Source organism: Perna viridis, chromosome 9 (genome assembly GCF_037379345.1).
Source record: "Perna viridis isolate PV_CMFRI_1.1 ecotype Kerala chromosome 9, ASM3737934v1, whole genome shotgun sequence".
In the NCBI taxonomy this organism is placed as follows: domain Eukaryota; kingdom Metazoa; phylum Mollusca; class Bivalvia; order Mytilida; family Mytilidae; genus Perna; species Perna viridis.
Window position 1 is genome coordinate 23,349,153 of NC_142453.1, and position 23,562 is coordinate 23,372,714.

The 23,562-nt window shown below is 33.1% G+C and overlaps 1 protein-coding gene across 1 annotated transcript in view; it reads left to right on the forward strand.

Annotated features, from left to right (window-relative positions):
* LOC148607400 (active breakpoint cluster region-related protein-like) overlaps positions 1–22,723 on the forward strand; it is a 43,905-nt gene extending 21,182 nt beyond the window's left edge. Inside the window, exons 3-23 of the mRNA XM_088546974.1 lie at positions 1,570–1,698; positions 3,079–3,267; positions 4,543–4,656; positions 4,895–4,940; positions 7,074–7,126; positions 7,266–7,403; positions 7,866–7,993; positions 8,384–8,567; positions 9,125–9,196; positions 9,689–9,842; positions 9,959–10,020; positions 10,642–10,684; positions 11,252–11,320; positions 12,066–12,262; positions 12,643–12,699; positions 13,512–13,621; positions 13,887–13,948; positions 19,785–19,862; positions 20,323–20,457; positions 20,941–21,046; positions 21,796–22,723. Of these exons, the coding sequence (XP_088403100.1) occupies positions 1,570–1,698; positions 3,079–3,267; positions 4,543–4,656; positions 4,895–4,940; positions 7,074–7,126; positions 7,266–7,403; positions 7,866–7,993; positions 8,384–8,567; positions 9,125–9,196; positions 9,689–9,842; positions 9,959–10,020; positions 10,642–10,684; positions 11,252–11,320; positions 12,066–12,262; positions 12,643–12,699; positions 13,512–13,621; positions 13,887–13,948; positions 19,785–19,862; positions 20,323–20,457; positions 20,941–21,046; positions 21,796–22,021 (2,352 nt within the window). The 3' untranslated portion in view covers positions 22,022–22,723. The remainder of the gene's footprint in view (positions 1–1,569; positions 1,699–3,078; positions 3,268–4,542; positions 4,657–4,894; positions 4,941–7,073; positions 7,127–7,265; positions 7,404–7,865; positions 7,994–8,383; positions 8,568–9,124; positions 9,197–9,688; positions 9,843–9,958; positions 10,021–10,641; positions 10,685–11,251; positions 11,321–12,065; positions 12,263–12,642; positions 12,700–13,511; positions 13,622–13,886; positions 13,949–19,784; positions 19,863–20,322; positions 20,458–20,940; positions 21,047–21,795) is intronic.
* The last annotated feature ends 839 nt before the right edge of the window (positions 22,724–23,562 follow it).

Sequence of the window (23,562 nt, forward strand, 5' to 3'; positions counted from 1 at the left end):
CTCAGCAGTGTTCTAGGATTCCTATTTCCCGTTACCCGGGGCAAGTGAATTTGGGTCAGGGAAAGTTAGGTACTAAGTTACACTTCCCCGTGGCAAGTTGAAAACTTCATATGTTGTAAAGATTTGTTTTGTTAGGAAAGCAGTCTTTGACTGTGGGAAAGTTGATTTTATATGGATTTTTCCCGAGGAAACCTCAATTTTCGAAATATCCTAGAACACTGCTCAGGTGTAACATATACAGTATAGCATGGTACTTTGGTTGGAGTAAAGTTTTGCAATTTTGAGGTGAAAAAGTATAAAAAAAATTTTGGCATTTCTAATTTTTGTGGATGCTAAGTGGTGCACAGAGGTCTGAAGCCCAGAGTAAATATTTCATGGAATTTACTTTGGCATTTATAGACAGATGGCTAAAATACACCAAATTCAGCACCTCACAAAAACTACCCACTATATGGTAGTTGAGGGTATCACTCAGAAGGATCACTCATAGTTCTAGATGGAATTTTGTTATTTCTATAGTTATAGTGCATAAAAAAGTTCACTGATATGAATTTCCACTATTTCAGCAATGTTGTTAAAGTAGGAATAACACAAATTAAAAAGTGATTGAAATTTCATGAAATTCTTAGTGACAAAGTGTACTTATTGTTGCAATCTCAATAATTGAAAGTGGCAATGTGGAATTAATCACCATGTTTGAATTAGAATTATTTAAATGTCAAAAAGTAAAAATCATTTATCTCAATTCAATTATGGTTTAATATATTTTATGTGGTGCAATAATGAAGATTAATTGACAATGGCAAAAAATGAATACTGTAAACATAGTGTATTTCGTTGTTGCTAATTTTTGCAGATTCTGTCAAATAAATACTTTGTGGGTGTCAACTTTTGTAGTTCCAAAACAAGATTTGTGTTTTATAGTGATAAAAATCAATTTTAGGGTTTTTTTTTCACACTTTTTTTCCACTGCGAAAAATGGCTATAATTTGTACATCAAAAAAAAAATTGCATGTTTACAGTAAGTTACTTAAGTACCAGTCCACATAAATATCAGACACTACAAAATGGCAAAGTCATTCATGGTATAGAAGAACCCTCCGAAAAAACGATGCTTTTTCAGTCTACATATGCTATACATTCATATAACGATTATCATTTCTGAAGTCAGATTTTCTCTTTTTTCAAAATCATACATTTATCTCCCACTAAAATCAATGTCATGTACAACCAAATGAAAAACTAAGACTTATTATGATCAATAACTCTTTTTGAAGAAATAAAACTGAATTTGGTGGGGTTTTGACATGCATGAATCAGTTTGAGTCTGATTTTTATAAAGACTGCTACATAAACATATAGATCAGTGTGCATCTGCATGCACGTCAGTTAAATGTAATTGTAAGTATATCTTAGTTTACTGTGTATAGGAACAGTGTTATTAAATGTAACTAGGGTTAGGATGAGGATTTGGGTTTGGGTGGTAAAAATAACACTTCTTGAAACTGGGTCTTTTCATTATGTTCCTTATTTCAACATTTTTCTGGAAAAGGTGTTTATCAATTACAGAGAAAAATAGAAGAGCTGGAGACCTTGAAACAAGATAGACAAAAGAAGTTACACATGAGAGAAATAGTGGTAAAAGGGATTTTGGAGAGTGAGAAAACCTATCTACAGATCCTTCAGGAAATCACAAAGGTTAGTACAGATCCTACAGGAAATCACAAAGGTTAGTACAGACCCTCCAGGTAATCACAAAGGTTAATACAGTTTCTACATGAAATCACAAAAGTTAGTACAGATCTTACAGGAAATCAAAGAGGTTGTTAAAGATCCTACATGAAACCACCAAAGTAATAAAGATCCTTCAGGAAATCACTAAAGTTTGTACAGATCCTACAGAAAATCACTTAGATTTGTATAGATCCTACAGGAAATCACAAAGGTTAATACAGATCCTACAGGAAATCACAAAGGTTAATACAGATCCTACAGGAAATCACAGAGGTTAATCAGTGCAATGTTCAAAATTTGTCAAATGAACAATATTTATCAAGGACAATATGGCCAAGTGGTTTGATTAAGTCTGAAACCATTTGATCTTTTTAGGATTTTACTACTATAGACAATCTTTTTTAGAGAGAGAGAGATGGCCAGGTATTTGAAACAAAGTATAAAATAATGAGATTTGGGAATGGGTAGTACTGCCGGTACTACATGAACCAAAACTATGATGAGTTTTTATTTTCAGGGCAGTTTTAAACAAATCTTTTAAAGACTTATGTCCCTTACCGCTGGTCTACCTTCTTAAGGGGTCACCAGTTTTACAGCTTTACTGCCAAGACCATGGTGAGAGGTTTTCATTGCTAAAACAAATTGTAAAATTCTACTACAAAATCATATATATACAACGTTCATGATAGAAATGGCCCTTGTTCAATTTAGTTAATAAAAAGTTTGTGCTTTTTGAATTGCTATTTTGCAATTTTTGTTTATATTATCACTGTGTATGTGGAAATTATGTGAGACTGCAAGGGTGAACTAGTGTATTGTTTTCTGTAGGTGTATTGGGGGTATTTTAAGAACAGGGGAAGGAAACTATTAGGAAATGAGAAGGTTGATAAAGGAAAACACTGTTTAATAGTTAGAGCAGTGGTGTAGGAAGTTGTACAGTTGGTGTTGATTTAGGCCTTGAATTGCACAGATGTTTTCATGTAACTCTATCAAATAAAGGCTATTTCATTAACTTGAATGATGTGGGCTGAGGTCATTGACTCTTATCTGATTATCTGATGTATTACATTTAAACTTTGAGATTGTTTTATTATTGCACCAAACATACATAAAAAACAAGTATGATTGTTTATTCAATTGTTGATGAATTTTGGCAAAATTACAGAAGTATGAAAACAGATGGACAACTTTAATTAAGAGAATCCAAAGACATGGACAAAATGTGATAAAAAGAAGAAAGCAAAGACAATCCAGACACACAATGTTGACAACAGAATAAATATTCTGAAAACAATCACTTGTTATGTTAAGACCTAGGACTCATAATCTAGTTGTGTATTTCAGATAAAAAGAAACTTGCAGACCAAAAGCCTTCAGGAGAATTGTAAGATGTTGCCGTTAGAGGATTTATCGACAATATTTTATAAAATTGAAGATATAAAACAGTACCACCAGACTTTTGTGGACCAGTTAGAGGAGAAGGTCGACACATGGAGTGACGATCAAGAAATAGGCCATATATTTAAAGAATTGGTAAGAGGGACAGTTTTTGTGGAAGCAAAACTAATCAATATGTATCCAACAAATGAAATGGAACAGATATTTCAATGTTTTGGGTTAAATCTGTAAAAAGTTGATTTTTCATAAATTACATCCACAGCTGGCCACTTAAGTCTACCCATTTTTTTGTCTTGCCTTTGCATATACCCCTTGTTAGTAAGTTGGAACCAGAAAAAGTTTGCTTAGGTTTTGATAGGTTTAAGGGAAAAAAATTAATAGAGGGATTTTTAAACTTAAATTCTGTTTAAAAATCTATGCGATGTACAAAAAATATGAATTGTTCAATTTTTAATATTAAACAGACAATATGGAATTTTCACTTTGACTAATTGGGTCATTTGAATTATAGAAAAAATGCTAAATTGCTATCAAATTTATAATCATTTATTGCATTTTACTTGTGCATTCTGTGTAAATTATCTCCCCTTGGCATAATTGTAAAGTGACTTATTTGATCAAAATGCATTGTTATTTCATATAAAATATTACCAGATCATTGAGAAGAATAGTACTCTCCACAATGTTATATTGGGTAACTGGGTTTTTAATGATTAATTTTTTTTTTGGAACATGCTGACAATGTACCTGTGATGTCAGCAGTATTATTCAAACCACTGAATGACCTTAAAACATCAAATGCTTAGTCATTTTGTTATTGCATATTTATCTGTCTCTAGAGCTTGATCCCTGAGAAGTCTGTTCACGTGCTTAATTTACTAAGTTACCATGAATTATTTTCCAATTAATATTGTTCAATATGTTACATCATGGTGTAATTCATAATAAGCTTTATAATGCATGGTTTAGAAATTGTAAAAGATGGAAATCATCCTTATAAAGAATAAAAGAACAAATACTTTCATCATGAGTCAGCATATGCACTTAATCTTGTATTTGCCATTTAACATAAAAACTACTGTTAATCAACCGCTGTAACAATTACCTTAATCAATCAATCAAGCATTCTGTATATCCCTTATCGTTAAAGCTTTAGATATTGACCTTTCTTGTGGTACAGTGAAACTTGTCTAAATTGAACCACAAAGTATACTTAAAACCTATCTCTATGAGACTCTTTCATATTAACTTCAATATTTTTTAACCTCCATAATTAAAACACCTATCCTTCAGAAACAAGGAGGTGTGGTTTAAACTGGTTTCAATTTATTTAAAAGAAAGGTTTTTGTTCAAAAGAGTTTTATTTTCCAACAATGATATGTAGATTTATAGTTTTTCTTTCAATTTTAGACGTTCTATATACCTATCTATAAAGAGTATGTAGAGAACTTAAACAAAGCGAGAGACTTGGTACAGAAGTATGGTAGTGAAAATGCTGAGTTTAAAGGAATGGTATCTTCTATGGTGAGTTTAGTTCATTACAGATGGATGCAGCAGAATCTGATAATTTATTATAGAGTTATGGCCCTTAGAATAAGTTTTTGTTGTTGATGGTGGGTAATGCATATAAGTCTAAGAGTGATTATTGTTCAAATGAAAGATGGAAGACATATTTAATTATGTACTGTTTAAACTTTCCATGGCCTTTTTTATTCAGAGTTGAAAAAAATTTTAATATGATACAACAATTATTTTTTTGTAGGAGATAAACATGACAAATGGATTCATAGAAAAGACTTCATTAGAAGGTAATTAATGATGTAACAGTTTTAACATAAGATACGTACTGTAAACTTAACAATTTTTGTGGTGTTTGGATTGTTGCTATTTTCATGGTGGACAGAATGATACCAAAGAAATCAATTTTTTATACTATTTAACATTAGTCATTTTTTGAAAGCACAGGAAGTGATACCAAATACCCCCCCCCAAAAAAAAAAAAAAAAAAAAAAAAAAACGCATTCATTTGACAGAATCCACAAAAATTAATTTGCTTACAGTATTCTTAGAAGTTTTTTTCAGAAAATTCAAAAATTGGAAAACTGATAGAAAATAGAATAGATCTGATTTTATTTTTATTTTCACTTGTGTAACAATCAAGAGATAACAAATCTGTATCTCTATTTTAATGAAATTCTTCCAAAGAAGTGAAGCATAAAATCTATCAGGTTCCTTTACTGCTTTATAAAATCCTACCACAAAGAATATAGTTCGTTCAAAGATATTACCTTAGAGTTTAGTAATCTTGATTCGTAGGGAATAATTAACCCAATGTAGAAGTGAAAAATACTCTACAACATCATTATACTTGAAGTTTATCTAGGCTCAGAGGTGTTAATTTAAAAAAATGACTATGTGAATTGCACTGTACATTTTGCATTTTTGAATAGAAAGCTTGAGTCTCAGAAGGCCAAGATTATGGTCCAATAAAATTCCTTGCCAGTAGAAAGTACCTCATTTCAGTGATTTGGGCTGGCAGGTCTGTAACAACCCATACGCTGCTTTGATTACCACTGTCCCCTCTGCCATTATCTGAATTTATTACCACCATCTCCTCTGCCATTAATTTTTTACCACCATCCCCTCTGCCATTATCTAGATTTATTACCACCTTTCCCTTTGCTAATATCTAAATTTATTACCATCATCTCCTCTGCCATTATCTTACTTTATGTTACATGGAATTTGTAACTGTACATTAAGATTTCAAGAGAGGATTGCAAAATGATTATGTTGCTGGCATAATCACACATGGATGCCCTCTTCAGATTCTTATATGAAATAAAAACAACAGTTCCTTATGTAGAGGGCATTGATAAATTTACTGCCCTTGAGAAGTGTTATTGCCTGAAACATTGATAATGCCTTGAGCCACAGGCGAGCCTACATAAGCAACCTTTGTGTAAGTAAAAGTTTGATCCAGCTAGACTTCTGTTGTGAATGTTGAAATGTCAGTCTCTGTAAGAATCGGGGCAGTGGGTGAAACATAGTATAAAAAAACCTATCATTTTGATAGTGTAATTTGATTATTTGCACCATCAGAATTGAGGAAAAAAGACAATAATTTATTTCATATCTTGTTGGTGCATTGAATTACAATTTCATTTAATGCACTGAAAATGAACATCTCAAGGGCAGATAACTCTGTAAAAAACCTCATTTTTCTAACATTCTATTGAAAAAATTCTGAGCAAAGCCAGTGATGCAGAAATTAAATATTGGTTTTTTCAAATTGAGAAAGTATTGTTCAGTGATATTACATTGTCCGATTGGTGGGTTTTTGACTCGCATGTTTTTTATTTTTTTCCATTTTGCCTGATTCTTACAAACACTTATACATAAAACAAAAAGAGAATGAAGATCAAAACATCTTTACCCATCTGGTTATAAGATAAATGCATTGTCCAGTAACTTCAAAGGTATTGTCTTCTTTGAAGATCTAATATTGTGGACAATATTCATAGTATTTGGCCATGAAGATGATATGGGATGTCATATATGTATGTAGCAGATGTAGATAATGTTCAGTGGCCAAAAGTTAATGATGACAAAGTTTATCTAGTAAACGTTCTGTGCCCAAAAGTCAATGATAACAAAGTTTATGTAGTTGACGTTCTGTGCCCAAAAGTCAATGATAACAAAGTTTATGTAGTTGACGTTCTGTGCCCAAAAGTCAAGGATAACAAAGTTTATGTAGTCAACATTTTTTCTCTTATTTAGAGCAAATTTTACCATCTCTCAATTTGTTATGTAAATACTGATAATCTCACATATCATTTTTTGTTCTTGACACATGGTTACTAAAATTAAACTCATCAAAACTATATTTCCCTCTAATTTATCTTGAGTCATGATATTGAATGAAAATTGTTTATTTTCAGAGGCTCTTTTCAAACCTGTGCAAAGGCTACAGAGAAACACACTGGTTTTACATGTAAGTAACAAACATTATATGTTATAAACTTTCCTGAGTATTTTTTCTTTGATATTTTAATTTCCATCAAGTTTCAATTTTACACCTCAAAATGAAAAAAAGAATAAATGCCTGTAACCTTGCATAATGTCTATTTTAGGATTTACTTAACCATACCCCTCCAGATCACCCTGATTACCTAATGTTAAATAAAGCTCTTTCGTTAGCTGATCTGAATATCAAATCATTTGGTGGAGATGAGGATGGTGGATCTACTACTGGAAACTCACAGAGAAAGGTAATATGTCATGTTACTTCAGCTATCAACTATGATATTTAAGAAACATTTGTTTGTCCCTGCTGCAATGGATAGTGGGGACATAGAAATGCCAGTCTTTCCTGCGATTATTGTAGGCACTCTTAAGCCTACATTTTTTTTCTGATTCTTTTATACAATTTATACTAAACATTGTTAAAACTAATAGCTCAGAGAATGATCTGACCAGTCATTTGTGATGGAGTTATTGCCCTTTGTACTTTTTTTTCATCCATACATCATTCTAATTGCTCTCAAGCTTTCAATTCTTTATAGATTTTCTTAGAACACAGTGGAGGAGATTGGGATGCTGTTTTTTATTTACAATTCTAAGAAAGAAAAAAATAAATGCTTTATTCAGAAAACTGAAGTTTGCAATAATTCATTTTTATTTGTAGTTAAAAGATAAAAGCAATTTACAAAAAGTATTTATTTTCATTATAGCCTAAAGAACAAGGCCATCTAGTTAAGAGTGGTTTTGTGGTGGAAGTTGTTGGAAGCAGCAGGAAGTTACGGTTCCTGTTTCTATATAGTGATGTCATTGTATGCACAAAACATAAAGTATCTGGGAGGTAAGTTACTAGTCATCAAGTTTTAATTATATATATATAGGTCACCACTATTTTGGTCTTTAAGGTTGATTTAAGCATATGCAGATCAAAGAGGTCCCCCATATACTTAAAGCAAATATATTGATTATTGAATTCACTACAGCATGCCCCCCTCCCTTAGGCCATTCATTGCCACCCACCCCTGTTTGAAATTTCTAGATCCTCCATTATTAAGTAATGGTGTATGTATACACACCGGTATTATGCCTTTCTTTTACAAAAAAAAAAAAAAAATAGCATTTGTTTAGAAATTGTCGAAATGTTGTAATAAATGCACAACTTAATTTCTGAATCTAGACATAAAAGCGTATGAGTTTTATATTTTACAGTACAATTCTATCTCCTTTTCAGACACAAAGTAAAGAGTTTTGAATGTAAATGGTATATACCTATTTCTAATGTAAATGTGGAAGCCAAACCTGATGATAAGACATATTCCTGTAAAGAAGATATAGATCCATTGAAAAAACGGATTGTTAGCCTCAAATCTGAGTTACGGAAAGAAGTTCGGAAAAATACAGAAAGCTTTAGAGAGGTAAGTAAGTGATTAAAGAAAAATATTTTGGCAAGTAAAAACTGTCTCTGTGTTTTCATGGCACCTGTGTTTACCTGAAATGCAGAGCTAGGTTGTATGATTCAAAACCGAGTCACACCAATGTTTTTTAAATTGTTGTGCTACCTGTGGGCTGTTGCTTCTATTAGCTAGCACATTAAAAATGTGGCTCTGTGTGTTGGACTAGTTCAAAGCTGGGTCTGATCATTTGATCAACTGTTTTGTCATTTAAGGCCGAAGACCTAGGGTAAGGGACACAACTCTTAAAAATCATTGGAACGTTTGTATTCAGCACTTTACATCAATCCCATGTTAGCATCAAAGAAACATGGATTGATTTCATTCTGATTCAAATTAAAGCTTGATAAGTTTTGGTGAAATTGAATAAGATACAAACATATCATTGATTTCAATAGTTATGTCCCCTACCCCAGGTCTACCTCCTTAATACCATTGTAATACATGTACTTACAGGAAACTTGTTTTACTACTTTGTAATGGATATGGATACCTTTGTGTATTTTATCTTTTACTTTCAGAGAACTTGGTCAATAGCTGGAAAAGTTTCATCCAGAAATATTGAAAAGTTAAAGAAAAAAATAGAAGAACAGGTAATTTTCAAAATGTACCTTACATCAAAATCAATAACCAGTAAAAAACAGAAGGTAATGAGAAATGAATCCTAGCTGTCTTTATATTAAAAACTGATTATTCTAAGTTATTTCTCAAAGCAGTGTTCGCCTTTAGCCACTAGCTCAAAGCCCAGGGCTAGTAAAAATTGATTCGGGCAAGTGAAATGACAAGTTCATTTCTTGTTTTGGGCTAGTTAAATCCTACACAGTCCTCTATTTTTTGAGCTAGTTATTGAGAATTTTGAAGGAAAGAACTGTCAAAGGAAATCATTGAAGTCATCGTATAATTTTTTTTAATATACCGGTACAGGTACATAAAATTGCCATGTCACATGAAATGATACATGTACATCAATTGTCATATTTGCTTCAAAGTTTTGGAGTAAACTAATCTAGAACCAATTATTGTCAAGTATATGATATTTTACAATACATAGTAATGCCTAAATGTGATGCATCTAATGTTTACAGGAAGCACAGTTAGTTTTATCATCACCCCACCTCCCCCTACATATACAGACAAGAGATGAGGATCGTAAAGATTATATCATACTTATATCAACAGACTTTGAGAGAGAGGAATGGAGGGATGCCATTCTCAGTCAACAGCGACATCCTCATGGAAGTAAGTAAACTTTTGTACTTTTAAAAACACCAGAGTTATTAAGGATCCCATCTTTTAATACCCTAATCATGTTTGCCTTGATAATTAACTTCATTGAAAATTTCTTTATGTTACAGTTGGACTGACAAGAGAACTCAGTGTTCATGGGATACAAAGTATGATTAACAATAGTACACAGGTATTTATTATCCTTATTTTACTGTAAATTGAAGCACTTTAATTTGTGGGTGTGAGTTTTTGTGGTTTGTAAAAATATAAAAGTAAGTTCTTCCATGATACTTATAAAATACTGAGTCAGATTTAGCATTAAGAAATTAAACACATACTTTGAAAGTAGTATTGTTTGTGGGGTACCAATTTTTGTGCTTTTCATGGGTTTGGTTAACCACAAAATTTGGTTCCCAACGAAAACGAAATTATTCATTCCTTTGTTTGATAGAGTTTTAAATCCACAAATTCAAGAATCCGCAAACTGATATTTTTCTCCTTAACCACAAAAATTGGTACCCAGGGATAAAAGTTCCTTCACAGTAAATGATATTGTGCATTGCTTTAATTTGTACCTGCTCATTAAAGAACTTAAGATTTGAATCACATGAAAAAATTAAATTGATTTAAATTAATTTGAAGAATTTATAACTTATTGTGTTATTGGTACAAAAGTTAATGTCTTATATGGATATTCTCTTCTCATCTTTATTTAATGGGGTATTGTTTTATTGTGTAATCTGGAGATGTATTCACTTTTAAATAAGTAATTTGTACATGTATTTGATTTGAATATTCTTTTTTTTTTTAGCTACCTCAAGTTAATAATATTGGAAATGTCCTTAGTAAAAAAGGTAAGTTTTAGTAGAACAAGTAGTCCACACTTTATGCCTAGTATATAAGCCTATTAGTAATTGATATCCTAATTCGAAAAAAATCGTATTTTTTTTCTCCATTCTAAGCCAGTGATTAAAAATGCGTGTGACTTTTTAACCAATGGGCGGTGGTCAAATTTCTGCAAAAATTTTCCCTCCATTTTACATTTCCGAGTTTTCTGCAAATTTCATGGGAGAAACAGAATCTCCTTCAGTGCTCTCGGGGATTACAAGATTTCTCCTTTCTCGATAGTTAAATTTTAGATTCAACCTACTCGCTGAAGCTAGTAGGTTGAAATCAAACTTTAACTATCTCAAGTATAGAAATATTTTAATCTCTTACAGATTGAAGGAGAATCTATATTTCTATATGTTATAAGCTATTTTAGCAACTCTTTTTTAGTAACATTTGAATCATTTTAATCTTCATGTCTTTCTTCATTGGTATGTTCATGCAGGCAAATCACATGAATTACATAAATATTGAGCAAATGAAATTCTATGAAAGAATGTGATTATATTAATGAATATTTGCTTTTTTTTCAGATGAGGAGATGTTAAGCGGTTTGTTAAATGTAACCATACACAATCTGTGTGGTTTAGATCAGCCTTCAGGTTAGTACTGGTTCCTATTATACTGTATTTTATTAAATGTAACCATACTCAATCTGTGTGGTTTAGATCAGCCTTCAGGTTAGTACTGGTTCCTATTATACTGTATTTTATTAAATGTAACCATACTCAATCTGTGTGGTTTAGATCAGCCTTCAGGTTAGTACTGGTTCCTATTATACTGTATTTTATTAAATGTAACCATACACAATCTGTGTGGTTTAGATCAGCCTTCAGGTTAGTACTGGTTCCTATTATACTGTATTTTATTAAAGGTAACCATACACAATCTGTGTGGTTTAGATCAGCCTTCAGGTTAGTATTGGTTCATTTTATACTATAGCTCATTTATTTTCCAAGATACATTTTACATACATTCTGAGCATGCAGTATGTACAAGCAATTTATCATGATGGCTTATGTAGTACTTTAATCAATTAAATTTAATAATGAAAAATTTCATGGAAGTTTTTTTGTTTGTCACTGAGAAGATTTGTAAGGAGCATTTAAGGTTGAATACATACATGTAAATTTATGTTCCTGTATCTAAATATAACTCCCATCTAAAGGAAAACAATCTCATTGCTTAAAATTTGATGATGTGCAATGAGCATAGAGTGGAACTCAAATTAAATAGCATGCTCTTATCGATGCCTCTTAAATAAATCAAATAATTTCTGAATGAACAGTAATTTTGATTCTGGTAGTCTCGTGTAAAATTTGAACTGCTTTATTCTTTGTATTTTAGATGTGTTTGTAACACTGGAGCTGGACTCCTATGGACATTTTTTTAAGAAGGCCCAGACACATAAATGTCAGAATACAACTGATCCCACATGGGATGAAGATTTTGAATTGGAGTTGGATGGGTCACAGACCCTTAGAATCCTCTGTTATAAAGTGGCTTCCCCTAATAATGTTTTAATTGGTAGAAGTGCTTTAGAGGTAATATAGTCTTGATGATTTCTGTTAAGTACCTGTCTCAGACTCTTCAAGACCCTTCATAATGAATTGACTTCCCCTGATAATATTTTCATTTGTAGAGAAATTTGTTTAAGAGATAATTTATTGTTGAATGTTTCCATTAAGTACCTGTCTTTTTAAGAATCATGCAAAAGGTGAAACTTTGTTAAAAAATTTTGTCAGTGTAATATCATTATTCTATATAATTTATACCCTCATTAGCAGAAGGTATGTACCCCATAACACCATACTAATGTCATTTTGCAGATTTTTTTTTCGCTGCATTTCATTTATTTGTGAGGGTTTTGATGGTTACACATTCCAAATGGTATTTGACTGCATTTTTATTGTTTTTTTTTCAGTTAAGTAAGGAATGGTTAAGTAGCAGTTTTAAAGAACAAAAGATTTCCATGAATGAGGTAATGTGATCAAAGCTAATGTACTGATAACTACAAAAAACTCCGATATTTGTGTTTGCAAAATAATGTGATTTGGTTATAATTGATTTAATATGAGAATTTCATTTTGCACCATAATGAAAAAATCCTGCTGAAGTAATTTTAATATAATTTTTTTTTTGTACGTGTGTAATCCAATAGGCAAATATTTTTCATGTGAAATTCAAGCTTCACATGAAATTCATGTGAAATTCAAGCTTCACATGAAATTCATGTGAACTTCACGTGAAACTAATGTGATTGTCACATGAATTCGCTTAAACATGATTTTCACATGAAAGCTCGATTCACCTGGATTTCACATGAACTCTGTCACAAAGTTTATTTGCTCAATTCAGTTGGAAATCATGTGAAATTTGTGTGAAAACCATGTGAAATAATTTTGCCTTTGTATTGTGTGTTGTTAATTTTTTTACAAATTAAGTGACCATTGAAGGGAGAGCAAAATATTGGTCACATGAAACAGGCGGTCCTTTTATAGTATTAAATTTTCCATAAAATGCACTATGTAGACATATTATAATCATAATATTTTAATAAAGGCTATTGCTCAATACAGATGGTTGCTAAGCCTGGTTTGCCAATATCAATTTTTGGATGGGGGCCCCTTGAGAAGATACAAGTTTGTTCTGCAGTAGTTTTTTTTCAAAATATATAAGAATTCCTTCTTTCTTTTTTTAAAGTGTGAATGAAATGGCTATTTAATTCTAATTGTCAGCAGAATAGTTTTAAATGAAAAAGTCTTGAATATTTCTATCTTTATATTTTTGTAGATATCATTAACAATATCAGTGAGACACACAACAGCAGCAAAGACATTAAAGAGGACTCCATCTAAGCTCCAGGGAGGAATATTTGGATTCAAGATTAAAACTGTCACTATGTAAGTATTTGCACAAAAAAGGATTTTTTATTTGAAGTCATTGCCATATTTCGAGTTTGAGATTAACTTGTATGCAACTAATACCATTTTATATTTATAACAATGATATACAATTTTGGTTCTTGTTGCAAAATATCACTTATTTACATTTTGAAAGGGGAGATAATTCAACTTACATTTCAGTTTCCTTTCTAAAAAGTTTTATTTCTTTTGTCAAATGGCTTAATGCATGTGTTATAATTGGACATTTTTTTGTCTGTTTCAGGAGAGAGGGTAAAACAATACCAACATTTGTCTCCTCATGTATAAGATTGGTTGAACAAAAAGGTAACAAAATACTGTTACATATGGTTATTAGTCATTAAACATGATGTAGAAACTTTCTGAGGATATAACTAAGTTCCACAGTATCAGAAACAGTTGAAAAAATCTTTACTTTATTCTTTTTCAAGTTTTTTTATGTTGTGACCAGGATTCCACTAAAAAAAACTGTACATAAAGTTTGCAAGTATGATCTGGATTGTCCTTCAGAAATACTCAATAAGCAACCAAAGAATTGAATATCGATTTTGAAATCTGTATTTTCTGAAGGCATGTCTATATTAGTTTGTAAGGAGACAATGTGTTTGATATTGTGTTGTAAAGGTATTGAATTTTATAACACATATTTGTGTGGGAAGAGAGGTTGGACATTGCATTGTAAAGGTATTGAATGTTATAACACATACTTGTGTGGGAAGAGAGGTTGGACATTGTGTTGTAAAGGTATTGAATGTTATAACACATACTTGTGTGGGAAGGGAAATGTTTCCTTCTTCAATAAAGTTTCATTATTCAATTCATACCTGTATAAACTAGATCCAAACCTTAGCCTGTATCTGAGAGAGGATGTCTGTATAAACTAGATCCAAACCTTAGCCTGTATCTGAGAGAGGATGTCTGTATAAACTAGATCCAAACCTTAGCCTGTATCTGAGAGAGGATGTCTGTATAAACTAGATCCAAACCTTAGCCTGTATCTGAGAGAGGATGTTTGTATAAACTAGATCCAAACCTTAGCCTGTATCTGAGAGAGGATGTTTGTATAAACTAGATCCAAACCTTAGCCTGTATCTGAGAGAGGATGTCTGTATAAACTAGATCCAAACCTTAGCCTGTATCTGAGAGAGGATGTCTGTATAAACTAGATCCAAACCTTAGCCTGTATCTGAGAGAGGATGTTTGTATAAACTAGATCCAAACCTTAGCCTGTATCTGAGAGAGGATGTTTGTATAAACTAGATCCAAACCTTAGCCTGTATCTGAGAGAGGATGTCTGTATAAACTAGATCCAAACCTTAGCCTGTATCTGAGAGAGGATGTCTGTATAAACTAGATCCAAACCTTAGCCTGTATCTGAGAGAGGATGTCTGTATAAACTAGATCCAAACCTTAGCCTGTATCTGAGAGAGGATGTTTGTATAAACTAGATCCAAACCTTAGCCTGTATCTGAGAGAGGATGTTTGTATAAACTAGATCCAAACCTTAGCCTGTATCTGAGAGAGGATGTCTGTATAAACTAGATCCAAACCTTAGCCTGTATCTGAGAGAGGATGTCTGTATAAACTAGATCCAAACCTTAGCCTGTATCTGAGAGAGGATGTTTGTATAAACTAGATCCAAACCTTAGCCTGTATCTGAGAGAGGATGTTTGTATAAACTAGATCCAAACCTTAGCCTGTATCTGAGAGAGGATGTTTGTATAAACTAGATCCAAACCTTAGCCTGTATCTGAGAGAGGATGTTTGTATAAACTAGATCCAAACCTTAGCCTGTATCTGAGAGAGGATGTTTGTATAAACTAGATCCAAACCTTAGCCTGTATCTGAGAGAGGATGTTTGTATAAACTAGATCCAAACCTTAGCCTGTATCTGAGAGAGGATGTTTGTATAAACTAGATCCAAACCTTAGCCTGTATCTGAGAGATGTTTGTATAAACTAGATCCAAACCTTAGCCTGTATCTGAGAGAGGATGTCTGTATAAACTAGATCCAAACCTTAGCCTGTATCTGAGAGAGGATGTTTGTATAAACTAGATCCAAACCTTAGCCTGTATCTGAGAGAGGATGTTTGTATAAACTAGATCCAAACCTTAGCCTGTATCTGAGAGAGGATGTCTGTATAAACTAGATCCAAACCTTAGCCTGTATCTGAGAGAGGATGTCTGTATAAACTAGATCCAAACCTTAGCCTGTATCTGAGAGAGGATGTTTGTATAAACTAGATCCAAACCTTAGCCTGTATCTGAGAGAGGATGTCTGTATAAACTAGATCCAAACCTTAGCCTGTATCTGAGAGATGTTTGTATAAACTAGATCCAAACCTTAGCCTGTATCTGAGAGAGGATGTCTGTATAAACTAGATCCAAACCTTAGCCTGTATCTGAGAGAGGATGTCTGTATAAACTAGATCCAAACCTTAGCCTGTATCTGAGAGATGTTTGTATAAACTAGATCCAAACCTTAGCCTGTATCTGAGAGAGGATGTCTGTATAAACTAGATCCAAACCTTAGCCTGTATCTGAGAGAGGATGTCTGTATAAACTAGATCCAAACCTTAGCCTGTATCTGAGAGAGGATGTTTGTATAAACTAGATCCAAACCTTAGCCTGTATCTGAGAGAGGATGTTTGTATAAACTAGATCCAAACCTTAGCCTGTATCTGAGAGAGGATGTTTGTATAAACTAGATCCAAACCTTAGCCTGTATCTGAGAGAGGATGTCTGTATAAACTAGATCCAAACCTTAGCCTGTATCTGAGAGAGGATGTTTGTATAAACTAGATCCAAACCTTAGCCTGTATCTGAGAGAGGATGTCTGTATAAACTAGATCCAAACCTTAGCCTGTATCTGAGAGAGGATGTCTGTATAAACTAGATCCAAACCTTAGCCTGTATCTGAGAGAGGATGTCTGTATAAACTAGATCCAAACCTTAGCCTGTATCTGAGAGAGGATGTCTGTATAAACTAGATCCAAACCTTAGCCTGTATCTGAGAGAGGATGTCTGTATAAACTAGATCCAAACCTTAGCCTGTATCTGAGAGAGGATGTCTGTATAAACTAGATCCAAACCTTAGCCTGTATCTGAGAGAGGATGTTTGTATAAACTAGATCCAAACCTTAGCCTGTATCTGAGAGAGGATGTCTGTATAAACTAGATCCAAACCTTAGCCTGTATCTGAGAGAGGATGTCTGTATAAACTAGATCCAAACCTTAGCCTGTATCTGAGAGAGGATGTCTGTATAAACTAGATCCAAACCTTAGCCTGTATCTGAGAGAGGATGTCTGTATAAACTAGATCCAAACCTTAGCCTGTATCTGAGAGAGGATGTCTGTATAAACTAGATCCAAACCTTAGCCTGTATCTGAGAGAGGATGTTTGTATAAACTAGATCCAAACCTTAGCCTGTATCTGAGAGAGGATGTCTGTATAAACTAGATCCAAACCTTAGCCTGTATCTGAGAGAGGATGTCTGTATAAACTAGATCCAAACCTTAGCCTGTATCTGAGAGAGGATGTCTGTATAAACTAGATCCAAACCTTAGCCTGTATCTGAGAGAGGATGTCTGTATAAACTAGATCCAAACCTTAGCCTGTATCTGAGAGAGGATGTCTGTATAAACTAGATCCAAACCTTAGCCTGTATCTGAGAGAGGATGTCTGTATAAACTAGATCCAAACCTTAGCCTGTATCTGAGAGAGGATGTCTGTATAAACTAGATCCAAACCTTAGCCTGTATCTGAGAGAGGATGTCTGTATAAACTAGATCCAAACCTTAGCCTGTATCTGAGAGAGGATGTCTGTATAAACTAGATCCAAACCTTAGCCTGTATCTGAGAGAGGATGTCTGTATAAACTAGATCCAAACCTTAGCCTGTATCTGAGAGAGGATGTCTGTATAAACTAGATCCAAACCTTAGCCTGTATCTGAGAGAGGATGTCTGTATAAACTAGATCCAAACCTTAGCCTGTATCTGAGAGAGGATGTCTGTATAAACTAGATCCAAACCTTAGCCTGTATCTGAGAGAGGATGTCTGTATAAACTAGATCCAAACCTTAGCCTGTATCTGAGAGAGGATGTCTGTATAAACTAGATCCAAACCTTAGCCTGTATCTGAGAGAGGATGTCTGTATAAACTAGATCCAAACCTTAGCCTGTATCTGAGAGATGTTTGTATAAACTAGATCCAAACCTTAGCCTGTATCTGAGAGAGGATGTTTGTATAAACTAGATCCAAACCTTAGCCTGTATCTGAGAGAGGATGTCTGTATAAACTAGATCCAAACCTTAGCCTGTATCTGAGAGAGGATGTCTGTATAAACTAGATCCAAACCTTAGCCTGTATCTGAGAGAGGATGTTTGTATAAACTAGATCCAAACCTTAGCCTGTATCTGAGAGAGGATGTTTGTATAAACTAGATCCAAACCTTAGCCTGTATCTGAGAGAGGATGTTTGTATAAACTAGATCCAAACCTTAGCCTGTATCTGAGAGAGGATGTCTGTATAAACTAGATCCAAACCTTAGCCTGTATCTGAGAGAGGATGTCTGTATAAACTAGATCCAAACCTTAGCCTGTATCTGAGAGAGGATGTTTGTATAAACTAGATCCAAACCTTAGCCTGTATCTGAGAGAGGATGTCTGTATAAACTAGATCCAAACCTTAGCCTGTATCTGAGAGAGGATGTCTGTATAAACTAGATCCAAACCTTAGCCTGTATCTGAGAGAGGATGTCTGTATAAACTAGATCCAAACCTTAGCCTGTATCTGAGAGAGGATGTCTGTATAAACTAGATCCAAACCTTAGCCTGTATCTGAGAGAGGATGTTTGTATAAACTAGATCCAAACCTTAGCCTGTATCTGAGAGAGGATGTCTGTATAAACTAGATCCAAACCTTAGCCTGTATCTGAGAGAGGATGTTTGTATAAACTAGATCCAAACCTTAGCCTGTATCTGAGAGAGGATGTTTGTATAAACTAGATCCAAACCTTAGCCTGTATCTGAGAGAGGATGTCTGTATAAACTAGATCCAAACCTTAGCCTGTATCTGAGAGAGGATGTCTGTATAAACTAGATCCAAACCTTAGCCTGTATCTGAGAGAGGATGTTTGTATAAACTAGATCCAAACCTTAGCCTGTATCTGAGAGATGTCTGTATAAACTAGATCCAAACCTTAGCCTGTATCTGAGAGAGGATGTCTGTATAAACTAGATCCAAACCTTAGCCTGTATCTGAGAGAGGATGTCTGTATAAACTAGATCCAAACCTTAGCCTGTATCTGAGAGAGGATGTCTGTATAAACTAGATCCAAACCTTAGCCTGTATCTGAGAGAGGATGTCTGTATAAACTAGATCCAAACCTTAGCCTGTATCTGAGAGAGGATGTCTGTATAAACTAGATCCAAACCTTAGCCTGTATCTGAGAGAGGATGTTTGTATAAACTAGATCCAAACCTTAGCCTGTATCTGAGAGAGGATGTCTGTATAAACTAGATCCAAACCTTAGCCTGTATCTGAGAGAGGATGTCTGTATAAACTAGATCCAAACCTTAGCCTGTATCTGAGAGAGGATGTTTGTATAAACTAGATCCAAACCTTAGCCTGTATCTGAGAGAGGATGTTTGTATAAACTAGATCCAAACCTTAGCCTGTATCTGAGAGAGGATGTCTGTATAAACTAGATCCAAACCTTAGCCTGTATCTGAGAGAGGATGTCTGTATAAACTAGATCCAAACCTTAGCCTGTATCTGAGAGAGGATGTCTGTATAAACTAGATCCAAACCTTAGCCTGTATCTGAGAGAGGATGTCTGTATAAACTAGATCCAAACCTTAGCCTGTATCTGAGAGAGGATGTCTGTATAAACTAGATCCAAACCTTAGCCTGTATCTGAGAGAGGATGTCTGTATAAACTAGATCCAAACCTTAGCCTGTATCTGAGAGAGGATGTTTGTATAAACTAGATCCAAACCTTAGCCTGTATCTGAGAGAGGATGTCTGTATAAACTAGATCCAAACCTTAGCCTGTATCTGAGAGATGTTTGAACTGGATCGTTTTCACTGTATATGTAATTAAATATGTGATTAATTAGGTTGTTCTAAATATTTAACAGGTATGGATGAAGTTGGAATATACAGAATATCAGGAGTAACTTCAGAAATCCAGAGAATTAAAAAGACCTTTGATAAAAGTAAGTCCACTATCATAGTAACCATACTACAAAATTGAGTGATTATATATATGTACAGTCAAACCTGTGTTCAAATGACCTTCAAAAGGAAAGCAAAGTCATGATCACATGAGACATTTGGTCTTTATAGACAGGTAATTTTATAAAGAATGCACTTAACAGAGGAATATTTTAATCATAGTTTTCAAAAACTGATTATTGATGACCTTAAGTGATTACAAATACATGTTAGACTTTGCTAAGAATTATTTTTCTAGCATTTATACCATGGTGCTGAGAAAAAAATTATTGGAAATTTGAATTTGATTTGCTGTAGATAATATCATATTACCTTTTTCCTGTCCATCACCAGATACATACAACTGTTTGAAATTTGCAAATTTACTTAGTTTTAATGTTTAAATTTACCCTGCCTTTAAATGCAGAAAAGACTTATGATTGATATTTACACCTTTTTCAGATTTACGAGCAGGATTGAATGTTTTGAATGATGCTGACATTAATGCTGTAACTGGTTGCCTAAAGTTATACTTCAGAGAGTTACCAGAACCACTTTTTACAGAGGATAAATACACTCAATTTGTTGATTCTTTATGTAAGTTATTTTTAACCAGACACCTCCCCATTTTACAAGGGACTTTTTGTAGTGCTGAATGGGTAGTCTGATAAGCGGGATGCTACTATATTTTTATTGTTTCTTGTGAAGGTTCAATACACTGTCTTATCAGATGTATTTTTTTGTTCTGGTTGAAGAGGGTCTACTTTATTTATTTCATGGATTTAGGAATTATGAATGGTTCAGTTGTACCTTTCCCTTTAAAGTTACTTATTTTCACTGGTATTTGATTTTCTATAATTTGTTCTTGCAAGAAAAAATCTGAGAAAACAAATGGCTGTGATTTAGCCCTCATCAAGGAATACGGGTTATGCAAACTGTAAGTCTCAAAATTGAATTGACTTTCAGAACCGTGGAAATAAGTTGATCAACTTTTACAGTTTTTTTGTCATTTCTTGTAAACCATACCAACATTTAATTTTTAATATAGCATCATTAAAATTATCTATGATGATATTACAGCATTAGCTGATGAAGATTCCAAAGAGAAGTGTATGTTACAATTACTACATGGCCTACCTGATGTTAATTATTACTGTATCGTAGCTGTTATTGAGCATCTAGTTAAGTAGGTACACAGAGAGCATAATTAGGTCAAAATATTAAATTTCTTAATGAATTATGATTCTTTATAGGATAATTAATTGGAAAGAGTGAGTAACCAAAATGTGATCTGGAGTGTCAAAAGAATGCCTAGTTTTAATATGTGTTCGGTACTTGTTCTGTGCGCTAGTTGAATCTTAATGCATTCTTGGCACTAGTTATCATATTTTGGTTATTCATGATAACCAATTGATTATCGTATTTATTATATAGATTTCCTCTGTTATTCATTGATATTTTCAACATACATTTTCAATTTTCTGAACGAAGGATTTATATTGGTGTTGTGACATTTTGGCGGGAGAAGGACCACGAGTGAATTTACCGAATTTATTTCACAGTATGAATTATCAAAATTTTTTACACAGGGAACATTTGGTAAACCACTATTATCTGTATAATAATTTGAGCTCTTGCACATGAATCATGTGTTAAAGAAATGTTTGTTTTTTGTACCCTCATACATGTAAATGATTTTGTAAGTAGATACACTTTTTTTTTGGATTCCTGAAATTATATATTCATCAGCATTTCTGACTACATAACATTTTTTGTGTTATGTAATTTCAAAGGTTCAACTTCAAAACAGTGAATACATGTAGGTTATTCAGTGAAAAGACAATTAATCAAAGTGTTCCTATTATAAAAGGTCAACTAATTTTTTTTTCATAACACCAGAATTTATTTTCTGTAATTTTCTTTATTCTATTGTAGAGTGAGTAAACATGAATCTGAAAACAAAATGTCCTTGAACAACCTTGCAACGATATTTGGACCAACATTGCTACACCCTGCAGTGAAAGATGACACTAAAGTTTCCCCGGCCATGATGATGATGCAAGGGGCACAGGATGTCTTCTCACAGGCTGCTGTCTTATACTACTTTTTGGTGCTAGTGCATTCTGGGAAAAGTATCAGAAAGTCATCAAAGCTGATTTAAAAACTTACTTGTGTTGTTAATAACTGCACAAGACAGTGCAATATTTGTTAAATACTTTTGTTGTTATAATTTTTTTTTAATATTTACATTTACATTGCAAACTTACTTATGTAATTTTGTTATCTATTTCACTACTAAAATCTTCCCTGAAAAACAAGTATATATAGATTTGAAATGGAAATTTATTTAAAATTTAAAATTTTTGCAAAGTACAAGTTCCTTCATTCCTTATTGGGACCAAATGAATATGTGTTTAGTAACTCATGCCATACATGTTTTATTGACTTCATTCTTCATTAAAAAGTTAAAGAAATAACCTAGTTTAAAGATCTTTCAAACTTCTATAATTTTGATATTTAAGTTGCAATGAAATCAGATTGTTTTGTGAAATATATGTTAGTCTCAAAATCTGGATCGTATTGTATAAATGTGATAATCAATCGCTTCCATTCGATTTTTATGGGGAGGCTAGGATCAGATTTGAAATTAAAAGGCAGGATTGAAATTTGAAGAAACAAACAGCCAGGACAGACCTAAGAAGAGATGAAGAGACAGGATCTGTAACTAAACTAATTCATTTTGATTAAAAAAAAAATCAGTGCTTTGCCAAAAAAAAAAAAAAAAATAGACAGGACCTTAATTTTCTGAAGGCAGGATTTTTATAAAGGCAGGATGGTAAATTTGATTCTAGCCCCCCCCCCCCCCATAAAAATCAAATGGTGGTCCATGAGGTTCTCTATAAAAGCCTATTGCTAAACACATCGATGGTCCATCCACAAAGCTATTGTTCCTTGTACTAAAACATCTTCATTTAATCACAAAAAATTAACACAGTGTCCTGTGTTCATTATATCACTTGTTATTCTACCTAGCACATGTTTTGTTTTATTGATAATATAAATGTTTATAAAAATTCATTTTGTACATATATGTACTTTATTGTTGTTGAACTCCTTATAATATAATTCTTGTAATACTACATTCAGACCAGATTGTTTTCTATTTGGTAAAACGATTGGATTAGTTGAATTTTTTACAACATATGTATTTCATTTTTTTTGCTCTTCCTTTATACGCCAAATTCTTGTATCCATGTTACTGTTCTTGATTTGTATTGATATCTACGGGTACCTAGGGTAAGGGACACAACTGTTACAAATCTTTGGAACATTTGTATTCAGCATTTTACATCAGTCTCATGTAAGCATCCTTGGATTGATTTCATTCTGTTTCAAATGAAAGCTTGATAGGCTTTGGTGAAATTGAATAGATTACAAACATATCACCGATTTCAAGAGTTATGTCCCTTACCCTAGATCTACCTACTTACAGTGTTAAGTGTTGCCCAGAGAAAAGATGTACTTTGTTTTGTGGATCATTCCCTCTTCTGCTTAGGTTGGTTTTTTTTTTTTTTTTTTTTTTTTTATATTTTGTCATGGAAATGGCCAAGTAGTTTTAACGCATATACCTGCAGTTTGCTCAAAATTAAAATATGTTAATTCCAAAGTCAATATGTACAGATATTATTGTGAATGAAGTTT